The 20708-nt window shown below is 50.4% G+C and overlaps 7 protein-coding genes across 7 annotated transcripts; 3 read left to right on the top strand and 4 right to left on the bottom strand.

Moving 5' to 3' along the window:
* Positions 1-760: 760 nt before the first annotated feature.
* FSUBG_211 (peroxin 11c) lies at positions 761-1783 on the top strand (the record flags this gene model as incomplete). Its single annotated transcript, XM_036679849.1, has 1 exon — positions 761-1783. The coding sequence occupies one exon, from the start codon at positions 761-763 to the stop codon at positions 1781-1783; it is 1023 nt and encodes a 340-aa protein (XP_036544349.1).
* A 265-nt stretch (positions 1784-2048) lies between these two features.
* FSUBG_210 (Sge1) lies at positions 2049-3077 on the bottom strand (the record flags this gene model as incomplete). The annotated part of the gene is made up of 1 exon (XM_036679838.1): positions 2049-3077. One exon carries the CDS (start codon positions 3075-3077, stop codon positions 2049-2051), a length of 1029 nt encoding a protein of 342 aa, XP_036544348.1.
* A 4319-nt stretch (positions 3078-7396) lies between these two features.
* Positions 7397-10239, bottom strand: FSUBG_209 (Tyrosyl-DNA phosphodiesterase 1; the record flags this gene model as incomplete). The annotated part of the gene is made up of 8 exons (XM_036679826.1): positions 7397-7850; positions 8093-8176; positions 8232-8287; positions 8884-8957; positions 9009-9046; positions 9141-9316; positions 9381-9560; positions 9658-10239. 8 exons carry the CDS (start codon positions 10237-10239, stop codon positions 7397-7399), a joined length of 1644 nt encoding a protein of 547 aa, XP_036544347.1.
* A 1446-nt stretch (positions 10240-11685) lies between these two features.
* On the top strand, positions 11686-12707 carry FSUBG_208 (CDP-diacylglycerol-glycerol-3-phosphate 3-phosphatidyltransferase; the record flags this gene model as incomplete). Its single annotated transcript, XM_036679815.1, has 4 exons — positions 11686-11873; positions 11930-12255; positions 12310-12556; positions 12608-12707. The coding sequence occupies 4 exons, from the start codon at positions 11686-11688 to the stop codon at positions 12705-12707; spliced, it is 861 nt and encodes a 286-aa protein (XP_036544346.1).
* Positions 12708-13138: 431 nt separating this feature from the next.
* FSUBG_207 (vacuolar sorting-associated 45) lies at positions 13139-17403 on the bottom strand (the record flags this gene model as incomplete). The annotated part of the gene is made up of 5 exons (XM_036679804.1): positions 13139-14824; positions 14885-15149; positions 15230-15296; positions 15628-16222; positions 16276-17403. The coding sequence occupies 5 exons, from the start codon at positions 17401-17403 to the stop codon at positions 13139-13141; spliced, it is 3741 nt and encodes a 1246-aa protein (XP_036544345.1).
* Positions 17404-17846: 443 nt separating this feature from the next.
* On the top strand, positions 17847-19168 carry FSUBG_206 (maintenance-mitochondrial morphology 1; the record flags this gene model as incomplete). Its single annotated transcript, XM_036679793.1, has 2 exons — positions 17847-17884; positions 17950-19168. The coding sequence occupies 2 exons, from the start codon at positions 17847-17849 to the stop codon at positions 19166-19168; spliced, it is 1257 nt and encodes a 418-aa protein (XP_036544344.1).
* A 298-nt stretch (positions 19169-19466) lies between these two features.
* Positions 19467-20622, bottom strand: FSUBG_205 (CAAX prenyl protease 2; the record flags this gene model as incomplete). The annotated part of the gene is made up of 4 exons (XM_036679782.1): positions 19467-19946; positions 20096-20476; positions 20515-20523; positions 20569-20622. 4 exons carry the CDS (start codon positions 20620-20622, stop codon positions 19467-19469), a joined length of 924 nt encoding a protein of 307 aa, XP_036544343.1.
* Positions 20623-20708: the final 86 nt, after the last annotated feature.

Below are 20708 nucleotides of genomic sequence, written 5' to 3'. Positions count from 1 at the left end.
TAGCTCTCGTTTTCTCAAGATTGCATTGCCTGTGTTTTACTCGGAAACAGACCCGACAAATATTACTTTAGTCTATGTTGTTCCATGTTATTCCAGTTGAATAACTCTCAACAAAGAAGTATGTCGTAATGCCTCATTTTGGTCACAAAGGTAACCTTCAGGAGAAAATTGCCTAATCTGGACATTCCACATATCCGGGAGGTTCCGCCGGGGTTCATCGATGAGCCGTGCTGGTAACCATCCAAGGCTCAACAGTATAGCAAGATATCGGCAAGACTCTAACACATATACTTAAAAAAAAAACATCGGGTACAACAGCCCAAGTTTATCACAAAATAAGCAGTATGTAAGCGAACGAGCGTTGAGTTCTGCCCTTTGCTTCATCATCCTTGTACCGAGCAAAATATCTCGGGCCTACGCACGAATCACATTCACTCAACTCCACTACCGAGGCACGGGTCCTTTCAGGATTACGGAGTTTTCACCTGCGGCCTCGGTCAACACAGCGAAATACCTAGAGAATAAAGGTACACGGGAGATGTACTGATTGATAAAAATTCATGTCCCCACGTCGTCCCTGAGACCGCTAATAACCTAGGTAAGGCCATGCATGCATGCTTTGTTCTTCATACGTTGACCTCCAGTTGCCAAGTTTTTTGTCTTCCGTTATTTTTTAACTACTAGTTACTTTTTTATTCTATTCTCTTTTACTCCTCTCGATGCTCACCGTGAGCTTCTCCCTCCCTAATCACCCACCGCCATGACAGAAACAGAAACAGCTGTAGTTGAGTCCCCCGCCGAGGCCATCGTCATTCCCTCAGCGGAGCCCGTCGTCGCCGATGCACCTCCGGCCGAGCCCATCGAAAAGAGCCTCAACTCCAACTCTAACTCCAACTCCAACATCAACATCAACAACAAAAACAAAAATGTCGCACAAAAATCTAGTCCTCTCGCGCGACTCCTCCAGTCGCCATCTGCCATAGATGACTTCGTCGAACATCTCAACCGCGTCATTCAGACGCGACGAGGCACAGATACTGTCCTCCTCTTCACAACTTATACCGCTCGCTTGATCGGTGCTATTCTCAACATCCTGGGTCGGACTACTCTTCGTCACTCCGCTCGCAACGTCGTCGAGATGGCTTTCAAGCTTCCGCCCTCGACCTCAGTCGTCCTCTCTACCGCGACTGCGCCGCCTCTTGCTACTCTAGCCCTCAGTCTGTCCAAGTACATCCAGGGCTTCACCAACATGTTGGGTGAGTGGCGCACTATGAACCGTATGTGGGGTATAATCGGCACATATCTCGAGGCTAAGGATCTGATCCTTCGTCTACGTGGTCAAAAACTCGACGCGAATGGCGCAAAGGTGCCTGCCCCGAACCGGGTCAACACTGCTTTCATGACTGTACAGATCATTTGTAACTTGGTCTACAACGTCGGCGAAGGTGCTTGCTGGTTGACCTGTAAGGGCGCTACCAACCTGTCGCCAAAAACGAGCGCCAAGCTAGGTATCATGGCTGCTCGCTCATGGTGCGCGTGGGTCGCCCTCGAGCTCGTCCGTTTACTGGTTGAACGTGCGCGCCGGGCGACAAGCGACGATGTCGCCGATGAAGAGGAGTGGAAGAATAACTGGAAGGCTGAGGTCCTTGGTACACTTCCATGGATGCCTCTGTCGGCTCACTGGAGCACTGAAGAAGGGCTGATGCCAGAGCTTATGGTCGCAGCTATTGCTACATGGCCCGCTACCAACATGATGAAGAGTGTGTGGCGCCAGACAGCCTAGAGGGATGAGACTCCGGGTAGCGAGTTGCCATGGAGCTGCCCAACAATTAATTCGATTCTGCGCTATTGGGTATACAGGGTTTCATTTGTTAGGGTTACGAGCCTCGGGATGAATGGATTGCAGAGTTCACATCTAGAGACACGGCATTGATATGGAGTGTCAAAATAAACTCAGTCGAGGTATTTTTAAACTTATTCTAAGTTACCTAAGTCTCCTCGGTCTTTTTTGTCATTCAGGATCGAGGTCCCGAGTGTTCTATTCTCCCCTAGGCGGCCGACCACCACCCATTCTGAGGATAGCCCTGCTGGTAACCATGTGCTGGGTGCAACGCCGGTGACTGGTATGACAGTGGTGAGTACTGCACTTGTTGCTGGTGCACTTGCTGCGGATGCACTTGTTGCTGGTGCATCTGTGGCGTATGCATCTGTGGCTGGTGTGCTTGTGGTTGGTGTGCTTGTGGTTGGTGTGCTTGTGGCTGGTGTGCTTGTTGCTGATGCATCTGTTGATGGTGAATCTGTTGTTGGTGCATCTGTTGTTGGTGCATCTGTTGTTGATGCATCTGTGACTGGTGTTGGAGTGTTGGGTACCCAATAGGAGCAACCATGCTTGAGATGTAACCACCGCCCATTTGTTCCTCGATCGGGGCGCGGAAGTTCTGGCCATTCACGAGCTCGCTGCGAGGGACAACGCCGCGGAGTCTGGGGTCGTCTGCAGGACCAGACAAAAGACCTGCCTTGACGTCCTCCACATTGTAGTAGCTAACAAGGTGGTGAGGTACGCCTTGGTAGCTGATGCTGATGGTCTTCTTGACCAGTCCTTGTTCCTTGAAGTCGTACGAGTCGACGAGCGAACCGACCAGATGGCGCTCATCATCGCTGGGCACAGAAGGGTACTCATTACCATGTTCCAGACCTTGTGGGTAAGGAACGGCGTTCCGTGGTCGTGTTTTCGAGATGCCTCCAGATTGCGTGGTTGACTTGCCGTTCCTTCCTCTGGCACGCTTCTTTTCTCCAGGTGGGAAGGGCTTTTCAAGCTCGCGGTAAAGGAGGTAGTTGCCCAGGATGCGGCTAGGGCTCCATGAGATGCTGTCGGTCCAGCGCTTGATTCCAGAAGCATGCTCTTCGTAGACGAAGATATTGCCGCTTTTGATGAGATCTTGACGCTCACGGTCATGTGGTCGACGAGGAACATGAAGCAGTGTGCCAGAGAGACATGCCTCAAAAATGAGCAGGGCATCAGTGGTATCCCGGACGAAACCTTGGTACGTCGGTCGAAGTGGGATGGTTCCAGCCATAGTGGAAGAGATGCCCTTCAAGGCTAGAGGTATATGGAGAGGGCAGAGATAGTGGAAAGGTGGTTTGAGTGTGAGTGCAAGTGTAAGTGTGAGTGTAAGTATGAGTGTAAGTGATCTTGACTCGTGGGCCTTAAGTCAATCTTTGGAGAAGAAAGTTCCGAGTCCAAAGAGGACGATGACCTGGGTTTTATGATCAGGCTCGGAAGTCCTCCTGACGAATTTATACCAGGTCGCTGTAGGTGGCAAGCAATTGAAAGCTTGATTCCAGCTTTGAATCCAGCCACTGAAGCTGATAGGTCCTTCTCTCTTATCGTGACAGAAGCCGCACCGAACAGTGGGGGGGGAGCAAAGTCGACAATGTATAATTGCACTCAACAGTGCGTGCAAATGGGTATCACGAGGGCCTTGAACAAAAGGCTATTTGCAAAGACGAAAGTATTCCAGTTGTGGCGAAAGGGCGGGCGTATTGGAGAGCGTGAGCTGTTTCTTTATTTCACCATAAACTTTTGGGTGAAGAGTATCTGAGAGAATGAGGGCACGATGTAATTGGTTCGAGGCGTAATTGTATCCTGTTTAGGCGCCAGGTGGCAATGATTGTGAAAGCCAGTTCGTCAAAGTCAACAATAGATGGTCGGCAAAACGAAGAAGAAAATTATAAAGAATAAGAGAGCAAGCAATGTGGATGAAATGTGGTGAAGTGAAGTTGAGGTGTAAGTGGATGGCTTGGATGTAATGTAGTCGAATGCAATGCAATGCACTTACCCAAGTAGGCAATCTACACTACAGGGCAGGCTAAAGGCTAGTTGCACTTGCGCTTCCATGGCATAGATGGATGGACTCAAGCTTGGATTTAGGAAAGAGCAGGTAGGTACCTAGTAATTCCCTGGGCTTGAATCTGGGGCCTGGCTTGCCTGGCACTTAGTCTAGGTTGTTGGCTGGCTCCCGTCTGCGTCAACCACATCCTGGGTAGTGTCTGTATCCGGCCTTTCCCTCAGCTTAGATGCCGTTCCATATCCACGCGTGTCATTCACTCACATTGCCATTGCCATCCATGTCGTTTGGACCTCCTAGGAAGGAGAGGGAGGGAAATGGAACTGCAAGCAGGTAAGGTGTACGGATACCCAGTCCTAACCTCCTCCCTACGGTACCCGCGGCCATCTCTTTCTCCAGGGATACTGGGGATAGGTCGGGTCAGTGTCAGTCAGTACCTATGTACGGCAGTCCATACAGGTGGTAATGAGTCGGTAGGGCAGCAAAAAGATCATAAAGATGCACGGCAGGGTATGAGAAAGGTACGTACCCGCCCGCCCGCCTACGAGGTAGGTACCTTACTTACTAACTCACCTAGGGGTCAAGGCCCATTGGAAACGTCCTGAATCCACCATTGGGCAGTTACTTCCGCTGACTGAACAGATACCCCAGCAAAGCCCCTTGATTGCGCTGTCGGAGCATGTGCCGAAGTACCTCTACCTACCGTATCGGTACGTGCATGTAGTGGTGTCTCACACCTGCTCTTGAAGTGGGTGGTGGCTGTCCGGGTCTACTCCAGAGGCAGTTGCGGGCTGTTTGTATGCGGCCGAGAGACCACGAGCTGTGTCGAGGTCACTTAGGTACCTGCCATCATCTTTGGGGTTCCCTCCTGTCCAGGTCTGTCTGTATGTCTGTGTCTCACTCTAGAAGAATTCGATCTCTATTCGAGCCAGGGCTTGGGCGAATCATTCTCTCAAGAGGCTTCCTTCAATTCAAAAGAAGCTCTTCACTATCTAAATTCTAAGATTCAGATCTAGCTAGAGCTGTTCAGCCCTTCTCCAAATCGACGGGAAGCTTAATGCAATGAAAACTTACATCCCCATCCCCCCGTCCCATCCCAGCTGGAACTACCTCACCTCGTCCCTGAAGGCGGTACCTCTCCTCATGAGAAGTGCTTTGATGGTGGTTCTAGCTTTCATAGAGACACGCCTGGGGACACATCCCTCACCCCCTGCACCCCTCCTACTCCTCCCTTCACCCTCCTTAATGCATCAGTGACGCACTATGCCGTTCTTTCTTGAGAATATTCCATCACAATGCCTCCAGTTATGATTTTCGTCTATCTCGATATGTGTGTGGTATGTATGTGATGTGTCTGATTTGTCGCTGCAGAATCATTAAATCCTCCCTCTCCAACAATGCCATTCTATTCTTTGTTGTCATCTTGGATTGACATTCTACACCATCATATGCGAACTCGTTTGAGCCGCCATGTCATTGGATGTTCATCATCACTTTTCGTCTGTGCTGTTTTTGACACTCATCAACCCCTCTTCTTTCTTTTTTGGATGATTTCTGTTATCCACATTGGAGAAAGAGAGAAGGGCCAAAGCACCACAGCCCCATAAACCAACAACCACCACAGCTCACTCACATCACTTCTGGGCTGAGCTCCTCTCTACAGCAGAGCAGTCAGTCCATGACAGTATCACTCACTCTTGAGTCGGCTCTTCTATTGTTGGGGGTGTAAAACAAGGAGCCCCCTGGCTTGGAATTCCGATTTATCCATTTCTCTTGGCTTTGCTCCAATCTTGAGTAGGTAGGTCTGTATCAAAATGAAATCACAGGAAGATGCCGAAGTAGCAGAGGATTAGTTAGTGCGATTAGTTAGTGATTCCAGATTTTCTCCTTCGCCCGTTGGATATGCAAATCTCGCTGGTGTTGGGTTGGCTTGGGCTTGGTGTTGGTGTGTGCCTGGCTGATCCCTGTATTTTGGCCTTTCTCGTCTAGTCCTAGGCGAGCTGTCTGGATGTCTGCCCGGGTCTGGTTTGTCTTGCTCGCCTTGCCTTAGCTCAACGTGCCTTATCCTGCCGCGCGTCAATTGAGTTACGGAGTCTGATGCGGATGGATATCATGGCGTATTCCATGTAAAGAAAGTCATCTCACATCATGTTACCTCAACTGCCATGCCATGGGTGCCCGTGTTTGATGCTCTGCTGTGCCTTATCGGCATTTAGACTAAACACCGCCTCCCGTGTCATGTCGAATCTGCGACGCGACGCTGCTGCCCAGATTGATTAATTGATTCCATAACTGTGGAACGCGCGCGCGCAAACAGCTCCCCGGACCGACACTGCTACCTTACTCCCGCAAACAGGAACAGAAAAAATAGCAGGAGCCCATGTCTTAGGCATGGACATGGACCTGAAAAATGATGAAAATGAAAACGAACATGGTCAAGTCCATGGACATGGTATGCAGCGACCTCCGGCATTGGCTTTGGTGCCTGTCTTATGGGTCTCTGGGGCGCCCTAAGTGCTCTCCACCCGTTCCTCTTCCCATGTACCTTTTGGGGGCTTTTGATTGGCTGTCGCACCTGCCGTGCTGCAGGCCATCTCTGCCTCTTACCGTGATTGGCTACTCTGCCCATCACTCTTTCTCCTCTGGGCTGCCACACCCTGGCTACCTGGTCACTTGTCCCTTGTCCCTTGTCCTTGCCCTTTGTTCTCTGCTGCTTTTGTGAAGTTTTGTCTTGAGGGGGGAGGGACTGGGAAAGAACGCACGCACAGGTGGGAGAGCCGACTGACGAGGCGGCACTCAGCCTCCCATTGGGTGGGATCCCCCAATTGGCTTCTGTAATCGTGTGTCATCGCTCGAGACCATTCGCATGGGTTTTACTGTCAGCCCGCCAAGTACCGAGATACCTTGTCCTGGGCTTCATGATTTGATTTGTAAATCCAACCCCAAACCCCCAGTTCGAGATACTGATGCTCGTCGAGCCTCCGTCTTCCGTTTGAAATGATCCAACTCCCATCTTGGCATCGGCTGTACCCTGTCGCATCCCAATCGCATCCCATCCCATCGCCACGATACTAACACTCATCAGAGAATCAACTCATTACGTCTCCTCATCTCCATGTATATTCCTGGACCTGGCAAACACCTGGGTCGTTAATTCCTAGAGCCATTCTATAGTAACTAAACTAACCACCTTACGGGATATATGGTGGTATCACTATCATCGGTAAACGAGCGCGACCTTGCTATCAACCTGTCCTGTTCACATGTCCGCATCGCAATACCGTTGCGTCGACTGATCAACGATGCCGAATCCGAAACGTGAGCATCTGCAGATTGCCAGATATGTACATACGGCTGATACGGTACTGCGCAGAGGCCAACGCCCATCCAATCCATCTTAGAATACCGCAATATCAAACTGACATGACAGGGTTATTCACAACTGCCGTCCTCGACTTCTATGACCTGTTCAGTGCTTCTTCTGCACTTCTTCTTCATCTTTGATCGCTTAGTGCTCCAAAAATGGCTAACAAACGCGCCCTGGTCGATCAGCCCTGCACACTGTAAAACCAGGGCTCTTCACCCTCACGATAGCGTCGACCTGGTCGTCGCATTGGTATTGGGACTGTGCCCTCGAAAACAGCGCCGCTCATCATGTCTGAATCTGCGTGTGCATCTGTGTCCGTGAGCCCTTCCTCCTGCTTGTGTTTCCGATTCTGCTTCTGCATCTGGTAGTGGTGATGATTGTGTTGGCTCGTATCACATCCCTTGTCCGGCTCCGCCGATATCTTCCCCGCCCGCACCGATGACTGTGCCTGGCCCTCTGCCGCCTTGACCTTGGTGCTGGAACTGGCACCAGCGCTGGCGCTGGCGCTGGTGCTGAAGCTGGCGGAGACGGTGCTGCTGTTTTTGGGGTTGCTAATTCGCACGACAACACCGCTCTCCCAATTGCGACAACTCATCTTTGGCTGTCCTGTCGCTCGGTCCTTGACAATGCGGCCCCTGTATGGCACAACGTAGCCGCAACCGTCAGCGTTAGATTCATGAAATCGTCACAGTTTCGTGCCAGTCATGCTGAAATTCTCCTCAAGAGGCAGCTAGTAGCGCGCTACACTATCTAAACAACGGCACCATCGCACTGGCCGTTGATGTTCGCTCGCTTGCTGCCTTGTTGTCTCAAGTTTCCCCCATGTCTTACAGAAAAGAGGGGGTTCGATTGGGGGCAGGGTCAGGGTCTCACTTACCACGCGCTTTCTGACAGATTTGCGCTGCCAATGTAGACCCAGCCAAGAGACATCTCTTCCGTTTTCGGCTCCGCGGCAGCCGGCCTTGAATTGTGGTGTCGCGGCTCCGGTCGCGTTTGCGGACGCGTTTGCAATTGACTTCCCGCTTGCGTCTGTGATACCATGATCATCTTGCTGTGCATCAGGAGCCCATCTCTGGTGTTAACACAGTCCCGCACCAGCTCAGTGGGGAAGGTTGGCGAGCGCCACCATTTGGGCTGGATACAGATGGTGCCCGCAGCCTGCATCAGCGCGCTCACAAGTTAGCGTTGGCTTTTTATTGCGTCTTTCTTGTCGCATGTGAGGATTCTCCAGCGCAACCAAGATCATCCATCCATGCAGTGCCATGCTCCAGGTAAACTTACGTTACGCCCACCACGACTTCTACCAACTGTGTCATCCGTCGGAAAATATATTCGGAAACGGTCCTTTAGCTTCTTCTGCCACGGGTTTGACGTCTTACTTTTGGATGCTGCGCCCGTTCGGCCTATTCTCGACTTGTATTCGGCCATGCCATCATCTCCTGCAGTTCACCACTCGTCAGTCCACATCCATTACAGTTGAATGTTATGTGTGTGGTAAACAGAGGAGAGGGGTACACGGTATCGGCGTCTCCTCACCTTGACATGCATTGTAGATTGCGCCAACCAAGTCGTAGTTTAGCGATCCAAGAGAGGCGCACTGGAGTAAGGGCTCATCCGTGGTTAGATTCAATGCTCTTTAGACTGGTATGCGGCTTTAATGGTACCCACGACAAAATCCACGTCGATTGGTTCGTCAGTGGCTAGCCCGAGAGCAGCCACAGTGGTGCCCAGCCCACTGTATCCTATATGACATGAGCCGTTGTTGCACAACATTCATCGAAACTTGCACTGACCTATTCGCTTTGAGGAATCTCCTTGATGTCCACCAGGGCTAGAATCTAGTATCAGTGCATCGTTCATGCGGGTCAAGCATGATGATCATCAGACCATGCATGATCCAATCTTCAAGGTCTTGATAGGCTTACATGGTGTACACAAAGCCAAGGTGCTTTGTTTGTGAGAAGTCGTAGTTAGCGAGGCTGCTGACCATGCCCTCACCAGCACCAGTTGCTGACAAGAATCGGCCGAGCTCGGTACTGAACGCGGTTTGCCGATAGGTCGCGGGGTCCTCCAAACGAGGGAGGTCGATCAGGAAGACCATCTGGAGAAATCATTAGCGATCCAGTCACGGATGGCATCAAAATCGCCTGGGTTCAGCTACAAACGTTCTCCATGACGCCAGTCTCCCCCCAATCATATGGGACGAGATTGGCAGTTGGGACCACAACTCGAAGATAGTCAGGGTACTTTAGCAACTGGAGCTTGGAATGCATAGCCCCAGGCCCATTCATTGCCGGAAAGACGAACTTGATTCCCGGTGGCGCATTTGATAGCATCTCTGATTTCTGCGGCAGGTTTCGGCGTCAGCCTCTTAGTCTTGTCCATTTGAGGGGTCCAGCGAGGGATATCCCGAACGAGTCAGGACTGGTCATTGATACACACCTGGGCTTCACTATCGGCGAATGCCAGGAGCAACAGCTTGGTCTTTCTCGGATCGATTTTGGACATGAGCCATTCATCATCCCACTGATACGAGCTTAGAAGAGCAAGCTCCAACTTGTCCTTCTGAAACACCTCTTCGATCTTGATATCATCGGAAGTCCGCGGATACCCTTTGGCCCAAGTTCTTTTGATAGCACCTTTGGGGTAGGGAACCAAGCTCGGTAACACATGTGCCGTTGCTGTTGCGGTTACAGGCCTGGAAGGTTCGGATGGTGTCATCTTCTTTGCTGGCGGGACCTCGTCAACACTTCTTTCGTCCTCCGGCGAGCGGCGCCGCTTGGCTAACCTCTGCAACCTTTCCTCTTCCATCTTCTTACGATCAAGCGAGAGCAAACCCAGGGAGGCCCCGCCCGAGCCAGTCCCGTTCCGGTGGGATGTCGAGGTTGAGGCGCTCGGGATCTGCGAACTCTGGTCTCCCTGTTCCTCCTGTTCCTGGAGTGAAAGGGCAATAGCATAGCGTAGCGCTTCATCTTCGTCCATGTCGCTCCCCAATTCGACGGGATCCTCTCGGGACCCAGCCATCTTTGCCTTTTGACTCCAGCGGTTTCGAGGACAAGAGTTTGGCCAGATCGACTGAGTTTCGGGCGACGGTTTGAAGTTGATTTTTAAAATCTGGAGTTATGGTTTAATGTTTTGGGTGTCGTCTGAGTTAAGTTATCGATTTGATATCCCTGTCTATGATCCTTGTCTCTCCAAGAGGCGTGGAAGGTGACAACGCGGGGTCACGTGGAACCGCGTCACATTCTTCGGATTGATCTGCCAGTTCCTCAGCGCTAGCGCTAGTTAGTTACGCCCTAAACAGTTCAGTCTAGTCCTGTCAATTCGATCTCGACCCTGACGATGATTGTCAAGTCTTTCACGCCAGAGCCATTTTTTTGGCAGACGATCCATATCAGTCCCTTCGGCATCTGCGTGGTTCTTTTCGTTCTTAGCGGCCTGACTATGGTCTAATTATTTTGAATAGCTAAAATCTGGGAACATAGTGACGTCTGTGAAACAGCCACCAGCTTTTCCCAGTTGCGCCTCTTGTCAACCCCAACCACTTACACGGCGCTACTTGTACTACGACGGTGCAATGCGGGACGCCAGAATGACCATGATACGAAAAGTACCCCGCGACAACTAAAGTGTCGTGAATACCTAAGTAGGTAGGCACCGTGTCAATGATCATAGTCGTATTGTAATCTGGAGCGCTCTTCTGAGAAGCCACCGACACGTCTGCATCCAGATTTGGCTGTCCGTCCTTGTCACCTAGTACGGCTATGGTGCCAGGCCAATTTTCGGGGAGTTCACAATGCCCCCCCAAAATGTCCAGGTATGAGGACCTCTCGATCCAGCTTGCTATTCCCCCGAGAACTGAGCAGTTGGCATAGTCCATGTCAGCAGGACCCAACACTTTAGGGTAGGCCCATGTTTTCTGTTCTCTGAACATCTTCAATTGCAACGTGGGCAATCTTAACTCAAATTTGCAGATGTAGAAGGTATAACCCTGTGAAACTCTGATTTGAGCAAGAGATGCTTAGATACGTTAATTATCCGATTTGCCTTTGCTCATCACAAACTACAATTTTACTGAAGAGTTTCACAACCAATGATACTGGCTTCTCTACCAACAGGGTTTGAGACAAACTCAAAAACAAGGAGGTATTGGAAAGGCAGATTCTTCCGATATTTATGAAATGTGATGTTCTGAAATTGATAAGCGTAATGAATGGATGATTGAAACAATAGGAGATTCAGTTATATATCATGATGTACCTGAGATCGCGAAGTTGGTGGCATCTCGATATCGCCAAATCGTGACATGAGATAAGCGGGGTCCGGGGGTCTAAACGGGGTTTCCCAACTTTGCTCCAACTACATTGCCAGAATAACCAAACAAGATTTTACCTTCCCCGGAGTAATTGAGCGACTGGTGAGAGGGTTTGGGCAGCCCCCGTTTTCGAAAAGGACAAGACAAGTGCAGAGATGAGTCTCTCTGCAAGATTGGCTTGGCGGGCGACGACGAGGTGTCCCACGAGGTCTATACCTGCTCTCGTGAGGTCCGCGCCCAGACCCATGATAGCGTCAACTCCGCGATGTCTCTTCTTCACAAAGGCCCAGTCATGGTTGGATCATAAGCCCCAACAGAAAAAGCTAGAGGATAAGCCTCCTGGGTGAGTACAATGTCCAGCTACCGATTGATTGTATTGTACTAACCAATTGTACATAGGTCTCAACCCGTGATACAGCACGATGACGACACCAAGCCGTCACGCCCTGCTACCGTCCTGCACGAAGACATCTACACGCTGCCCAATATCCTAACCTTCACACGTCTCATCGCTGCCCCGGTCATTGGTTACCTCGTTCTTCACGATCAGCACGCATGGGCCGTTGGCCTCTTTGCCTATGCGGGCGTAACAGATCTCCTCGATGGATGGATTGCGCGTCGCTGGGACAGCAAGACAGTCGTGGGCACAGTCATTGATCCAATGGCAGACAAAACTCTCATGACGATTCTGACCATTTGTCTGGCTGCCAAGGGCGCATTGCCGAGTGCGTTCATGCTCCCTGGTGACCCTTGATAACTCAAGAGCTAATGTGTAAAAGTTTGGTGCGCTGGCATCATCTTGGGCCGAGATGTCGGCCTCGCTATTTCTGCAATTTACTACCGATGGATTTCTCTCCCGCCACCAAAGACATTTGCCCGCTATTGGGACTTTTCACTTCCATCAGCTGAAGTTCGCCCCACGACTATCAGCAAGTACAACACCTTCTTGCAACTTGCGCTCGTCGGAGTCACGACTGCTGCGCCCCTTTTGAGCACCGACTTATCATCTGCCCTGACAGTCATGCAGTAAGTTAAACCATACTGACTTACCATAACTCTCATTCTAAAGGAACCCAGATACGTCGTTGCTGCTACCACCATTTGGAGCGGTGCAAGCTATATCTACACAAAGGATGCAGTGAAAATCCTTAATAAGCAAAACTCTAAAAAACCCTGATTTGATATCGTCGTTCAAAGTCTATCAAGCTGCAGACCACGATAGTAACAGAAGAGGCCACAAATTTGGCTTCACCTAACGCGGCCCGGGCCTAGGGTCATCCAGAAAGCAGGAAACGCAAGGTTTGAACGAAAAGACAAAATTCGAACAAACGAGACAAAGTTCAGCAAGGTTCGAACAGAACTTTGAGCTTGAGCTTGAGCTTGAAAATCTTGCATATACCCCCTTCATGTACGACACTAGCGTCGATGATAGAACAAATCTTAAGCTGCATATTCGAACTTTCGGACTCGGATTCCTGATGAGAGGATAATGCTAAGATTGTGGCAGAAATATTTGACTTTTGAAAGATCTATTTAAAACCTCTCTTGTTCCCTCCCAGAGACCTTGATCAATGAAACGCCACTTATATGCGATTGAACCCAATTAACCTATACACCGCCTCGATTCTTATTCGTCCTTTGTGTCCGGCGCCCACGTGAAGAATCCTTCTCCAACAAGTATACTTCGGGCCTTCGACGAACGTGAGCGAGTAGACGTAAACTGCCCGACGGAGTCACGCCCTCGACATGCCTCGCCTGTGCGAGGTTCTCTGGCTTCGCTGCCTTGAGCGCCTCCTTTTCTGACATTGCAAGCCCAGGGATATTGTCATAGTTGAGATCGAGGGGTATCTTGACGCGCTCATCGTTTGTTAGCTGCTTGCGCTCCGACTCGGCGATTTTGATATACGGGGCATAAAATGATTCGATTTCAACACGACGTCGTACGCGAGGTGGAAAGTCCATTACGCCTGGGATGACTGGTGCAAGCCGATCGACGTCGACGCGTGTTTCAGGGTTCGAGAGACGGAGGACATCTATACCATCGCGACGCTGAGTGTTGCGCTTCATATGGTACCCCTTTTCGATCCACTGTAAGGGGCTCAACGATACAGACTGTAATAGTTTGGTAAGGTCATCAATCTGCTGTCTCTCATCACGGAAACGACTCCAGCGCTTCTCCGATATGACTCCCCACCCATAGCCCTTGGATGTCAGTCGAACATCAGCGTTGTCAGCACGTGATGCCATGCGGAATTCACTTCGCGAGGTAAACATCCGGTAAGGTTCAGTGACACCTTTCGTGATAAGGTCATCCACCATGATGCCAATGTACCCATCCCCTCTTGAGAGGTAAACCTGTGGGAAGCCTTGAGACGAGCGACCGGCGTTAATGCCCGCAAGGACACCTTGACCGGCAGCCTCCTCATACCCAGTCGTGCCATTGATTTGACCAGCCAGGTACAGGCCGCTGATGGCTTTTGTCTCCAGTGTTGACTTCAGACCACGTGGATCGATGTAGTCGTATTCAACACCGTACCCGGGCTGAAGCATTTTTGAGTTCTCGAGGCCTGGGATCGTGCGCAAGACCTCCTCCTGCGCCTCTGCAGGAATTGTCATGGACAAACCATTGGGGTAGATGACTGGGCTGTCCAAACCTTCGGGCTCGAGCCAAACGATGTGTCGTTCCTTGTCAGCGAAGCGAATGACTTTTGACTCGAGAGAGGGGCAGTAGCGTGGGCCCTTGACTGTCTCTCGAATGTGTATGGTCTTATCAAGGTTTTCACGCACTATCCGGTGAGTATCCTCCGTTGTGTACGTAACACTGCAAGTCATCTGCTCCTGAATCGCCACAGTCTCGTTGAGGTAACTGAATGGTGTTGGTGGGTCATCGCCATACTGCTTCTCCAGCACATCATAGTTTATGCTCGCTGCGTCGATTCTGGGGGGTGTGCCGGTCTTGAGGCGTCCCAGCTTGAAGCCCGCATCACGCAGTGACTTGCTCAGCCCGAATGTCGCCGCCTCGCCGAGTCGACCGGCTGGATACGCGGTCAGCCCGATGTGTATTTCGCCTCCGAGAAATGTCCCTGTGGTTATGATAACCTTTTTTGTTGGGAGAGTTTGGCCGGACTCCAGGCGCACGCCCGCAATGCAACTTGATGCGCCTTCGAACAGTTCCTGGGGCTTGGTAACGATATCGGACACGCTGTCGAGCACGATCGATAGGTTGGGATACGAAGAGAGTTCGTCCTTCATGTGTTTCTTGTAGAGCTCTCGGTCAATTTGAGCGCGGGGACCCTATTGCGAGTCTCGTTAGTCACTAATTCTGCCAACAACGAATCCGAGCAGTCGACGAACCCAGACAGCAGCACCTTTTCGCCGATTCAGAGTATGAAACTGTACGCCTGATTTGTCGATAATTCTCCCCGCCAATCCATCGAGCGCATCGACCTCTCGGATTATTGTGCCCTTGCCGATGCCGCCGAAACTCGGGTTACAGGAACACGTTCCCAAATTTTCGATTTTCGGCGTGACCAAGGCTGTCCTTGCGCCAGATCTTGCAGCAGCAGCACATGCTTCAGCGCCCGCGTGGCCGCCTCCGATTACGACGACATCGTAAGGTCTAGAGCGGGGTGTCAGTGATGATTTGCGATGCGATGCGATGGGTGTCATGACGACGAGATATTGTTTGCTGAGACGTACTGTAAATCACCGGAAACAGTCGCAAGGTACCGCCGTCTTGTAATTGTCCATTGATGCCGTAGTGCGGCTGCCCTAGGTCTTAGTAGCGCACGCATTTCATGTTGTTGTCGTTGTAAAATTTGCCCTCATGACGGGATCGATGTCCAAATTTTGGGGTGTTCGTACCAGAAAGTACATAGTCTACGGGTTTAGTTAATGCATTTCATCCAATCAGCCTTCAAATTGGCGTTCCCTCACCCACATCAGCACTCCATCATGATACATCCTTGCACTAGACAGTAATAAATTTAGATACAATTCAATGGTTGACATTATTATCTGTATTTGATCTAACATGGCTCAAAATCGTCGCGGTAATTGATACTATCTCTCATATGATCATAATCTCTACCTCCTACCTCGGCTCTCTGGCCATGAACTGACAGCATCATCCACCTCTTCCAAGAAGGTCGCCGAGTTATGAATCGTTGTACCTCCCAAGACTACTCTAACGCCTGGACTCGATGCGTTCAATTCTGCAATCATCTTGGCTTCCTCATAAGTAGCACCTCCAACCATGAATACGATTATGTCCTGAGGTTTGTCCTTGGTTGTGCCACCACCTTCGACGAAGGGGTATTGCTGATCCTTGAGTCGTCCTTTGATCAAGTTCTGTAGGGTAGTCTCCAACAATGGGCTGTGTTGCGTATAGACGTTTTCTACTCCTTTGAGACCCTTGAAGCGGCTGCCAGTACCGGAGAAAATGCCTGCCGATTCGAAGATTTCTGAAATTCCGCCCTGAGACTGTGACGCTTGAAGGGAGTTGTGATACGCCGTCACTTTGCTGACCAAATCTGCCTCTCGCGGAGATACGTTTCCAGCAGCTATAAGGAGGTCCTGAAGCATGGGCAACGTGTTGGAAGGATGTTTATGATGGCGGAGAGCGTACAAAGCTACAAGGCCAACCTTGCTTTCTGGTGTAACGTTCGGCGATTGAATGAGTCGCTGAATATTCTATGAATCGTGTCAGCTCATGCTCAAGGTTCATACAAGAGGACAAGTAATACCTTTACATCAGTCCCGTGGTTGTCGTTGCAAGCCAGACTTTGTTCCAGCTCACTAACCTCCAGGAGGTTATCGGCAGCTACACGTCTGCTAAGTTCCGATACGAGGGTAACATGTTTGCTGACGTTGCCAGAGAGCTTTCTGAATTCTGGATATTCTTCGATAAATCGCTTCATATCCGATATTGACTCGATGTTCTCATTGTTCTTGGTTTTCGACTGGAACTGGCCAACATATTCCTTGATGTTGCCTCCAAGGTCGCCAAAGTTCAGAAACATATTCTTTTTGAAGAATGGGTCCTGATCCTGTGATAGAACGATCTCCTTTTGCTCGGGGCTAATATCTGGAACATCGCTCAGATCGACGCGCCCATTCTGGATACCCAGGAGATGATGGACCATGGCTTGATATGTCCATTGTGTAAGCAGTGGCGTCACCGGATCTTCCCGGCGATCCAACACAAGCAGAATGGGAGGAGTATCAACTTTTCGGAAGTCAAACAGTGAATCCTCTTGTGTCATCAAATATCGGACCTCTGACGCGAGCTTCTTTGCCAGGGGGCTTGTCTTCTGGTATCTGATGAGGGGCTTCTTCTTGAGTGAGAGTAAGACAGCAACCAAGCCCTCTGAACATCGCTGTAAGGAGTCAGGGTTCCATGTATCAGGCCCCCCTGCCCAGATTCTCTGTTGCGGAAGAGTAAAGCTGAAAGAAAAGAGATCAGGGTTGATGACATTGTAATCAGCAAAGTGCTCCTGGACCAGTTTGACCACCTCATGGTCATCAGCCTCAGCCAAGCGTTCCAAGGACGACTTCTTGACAACATTTGTGAAATACAAGTGATACTCGCCATATTTGGGATCACGAAGCTCATCTATGAGTAGCTGAATCGACTCCGGCGATGGCCGCACGAAAGATAGACATCGTAGGTGTCGCATCTTCTCACGCGCGGCATTGTCCAGACGGTCGATGAGATAGACCTCATGGTTGAGGAGAGAAGACTGTGTGACCGCAGTCGAGACGATAGAAACTGTTTCTCTATCGAGTAGGAGAATTTTCATCTTGGCAGACGACGTATCGCTCGTCATAACCACCTTATTGATGTACCCAGATACTGCTTGGGCGACGTCCATGTTGATGGTTGGGGTTCACCGGCGCCGCGTAACGTGTTATTCCCGGGCTGCTATATGAGGTCCTTGTGAGTGTAGACGTCGTGCAGTGAGAGATACCAAATACTTCAGTGGTATTCAGGGCTGTGATTCAGAGAACTTGTTGTTGTTAGTGAGGGAGACCTCTAAGATGCCACTGTCACTGTAGTCTAACGTAGGTAGGTAGGTGGGTGTTGTAGGTGAGTGCCCCACAACCTTGGAAGTCTGGCCTGGATGCCTTACATAATACAAGAGCTACCCGCTACCAACCTCAACCTTCATCATGGTAGCTCTCGGTGACATCAGTGAGATCATTACCCATCAGAGCTGAAATGGTGTCTATGTCTTCTTAATAATCTCAGCTTGGAGCTTCTAGCATAAACAGAGCGCAGTGGCCTCAGTAGCATCTAACACCTTACGCTGCTACCATGGAAGCAGATACCTGTCCCCGGCCGATAGAGCCGACGTAAGTGAATAAAGAACGCTGCATCATGACAAGTCCTTAAACAAAGCTGACTGATACCCTGATAGTTTATCCTTTACTCAAGGTCTCATAGTCGGACAGCTCTCCGTGGTTCTGGTACTGGCCGCATTCATAAAATTCTTCATCTTCGGCGATCCCCCTTCAGCAGACGTCACAGCTTCGCTACGAGCTACCGAGAGACGGTCAAGAACTCTTGCTCATAAACGCTCATTACTAAGTGTCAGGAGCCCGGCAAATCGTGGAGATAGATCTCAGGACAGATCTCTCAGCCGTAAAAAGTCCACTGTCCTCAGGAACCCTCCAACACTTACCATTGGATCGATCCTGAGTAAAGCGTACTACAATGTCGACAGCCATCAGCCCGAAAGTCTTGATTGGTTTAATGTTCTCATTGCACAAACGATTGCTCAATTCCGAAGCGATGCTCAGCATGATGATGCCATTCTTGATTCACTTTCTAAGGCATTGAACGGAGATTCAAGGCCAGATTTCATTGACGAGATCCGGGTCACAGAGTTGAGTCTGGGAGAAGACTTTCCGATCCTGAGCAATTGCCGTATTATCCCTGTCGATGAAGATGGATTGAGCCTTGCTCCTGGAAAGAAGTTTGATCCGGCAACGGCAGCAAGAGATGGCCTGCGTCTCCAGGCGCGTATGGACGTCGACCTGAGCGACATGCTTACTCTGGCCGTAAGGACAAAACTTATCCTAAACTACCCCAAGAAGCTATCTGCGGTTCTGCCCGTGGAACTGGCTGTTTCTGTGATCAGATTCAGTGGCACCCTTTCCATCTCCTTCATTCCCAGCAACCCCTCTCATTCGACACCCACGAGGATGATCTTCAATTTTCTGGACGACTACAGACTGGATTTTGAGATTCGAAGCCTTCTCGGTAGTCGCTCTAAACTACACAACGTACCCAAGATTGCTCAACTTGTCGAAGCTCGCCTTCACCGTTGGTTTGATGAGCGAGCTGTTGAGCCTCGATTCCAGGAAATTGCCCTTCCAAGTCTCTGGCCGAGAAAGAAGAACACAAGAGGTCCCGAGGATGCTTCGACCGAGAGAAGCGAATCTATCGGTCGATCTAGGGGTAATGATGCTGGCCGGGATCACCGAGACGAGGTACGTGGGCGAGGAGGAGACGCAGAGATTAGAGATAGAGGAGCCGGAGGGACGGTTCGGCATCGACGAGGAACGAGAAGCAATGACAGTGATGACTTCTCGATGCCAGGATCACTGCCTGATTTCCAGGTAGCGGCCTCATAATTAGATACCTAGTCAGGCTTTGTAAACGAAATAAAAGCTCTACTCATTCCATCCTGAAACAACTTTCGGTTCTCCCGGACTTTAGTAGACCAGATGACGACTCAAGTCTGTTGACTATTCCGTCACCTGAATACTGTTTAAATGCACAGACAATGAGGCTACTGCTAGCCCCAGTGCTCATGTAGGTCATTTAGCTTGACATTTCAGATGGGGCCGTAGCATGGTCTGTGAGACGACCATCTCATTTGTGCATACGATATTCAACAATTCGATTGTGAAATGCATGAATTAGATAATCTTAGAACTTGGCCAGCGCCATCGGTGTCTCGGTCAACGAGTACAGATTCTGCCACCAAGTAATTAAGCCGCCCACCAAAAGTACGTAATAAACAATAGTCCACATCTTTCTAGACGAGGCTGAGGACGGATCACCCTCTGGCAGCCAGTGAGGATCAAGCTGGCCCCAAAGACGTGGGAGGCCCATGCAGTTGCAAAACGTATGCACGAGCACAACAGCCAGCAAGCTACCAGTTCTTAGGAATAAGAAAGTGGCATATGCTCCGAACAGGGACGTGTACGACAGCTGAAGTAATGACCGTGCGATAGCTACAGGGAGAGGAGTCCGTGGGTGAGTGATACGGAACTCATAGAAGTGATGAAGGTGAGCCAGGCCGAAGATGAGCGGCGACATGAAGATAGTGCCAGTTAGGCTGGCTCCAGAACGGAGGAGCAGTGGGACACCAGCAGAACGGAACAAGCACTCTTCGGTAATAGGACCCTTCAGAAGAATTAGTCAACATGGATAGCGGAGCGGTGAGATGACGAGGAGGCTCAAGAGGAGATAACTGTGGGGATAAGAGATTGACAAGGGGGGAATAATTATGAAGGAATCGACAGCGAGATCAAACAGTTTCAGGACAAACGTACCGCTACCATGTTTCTCCAGGTTGGCCAGTCAGTCCACAGATCCCTCAGAGGCTGAAGACGAAGCCATTGATGAGCCGCGCCATCGATGACGAGAGATTCATACAAGGGGCCTGCAAACAGCAGGGCCGTGAGCCAGAGCGCACGAGCAGCATCGATGAACCCTGGGGGCCAGTAGCCCATGAAATGCAAGGGCTTCTCAACGGCAATTGCGCCATGAGATGAGAGCAGGTACAGCGTCACGAGGGAGCATGCTGCCGTCGAGAGTGAGACGACAAAGATGCGTGCGCGGATAGCCTCAGGAGCATCTCTAGAGCGAGTGGGCGAAGGCCTTGTCGCAGCTGAGAAGTAGAGAGGGATGACGTAGACGAGACAATAGACAACCTTTGTACATATATGTTAGCACATTTCAATAAACTCACAAGACGAGGCTGAATATGAGTTTTATGGAGTTTGTGATGTGATGTGAGGCTCACCAGCAAGGCCACCGCTTGAGGCGGTGCGAACCCCGCAGAGCTCAAGATGGACATGGCAACGTCGTCAAAACCGATGAATCGAGTTTGAGAAAGTATATGAATGCGAATTGTCTCACTCGCGAGGTGAAGAAGTGAAGAAG

The sequence above is a fragment of the Fusarium subglutinans genome, assembly GCF_013396075.1.
Source record: "Fusarium subglutinans strain NRRL 66333 chromosome Unknown NRRL66333_c0000001, whole genome shotgun sequence".
In the NCBI taxonomy this organism is placed as follows: domain Eukaryota; kingdom Fungi; phylum Ascomycota; class Sordariomycetes; order Hypocreales; family Nectriaceae; genus Fusarium; species Fusarium subglutinans.
This window is presented reverse-complemented; position numbering and strand designations above follow the sequence as displayed.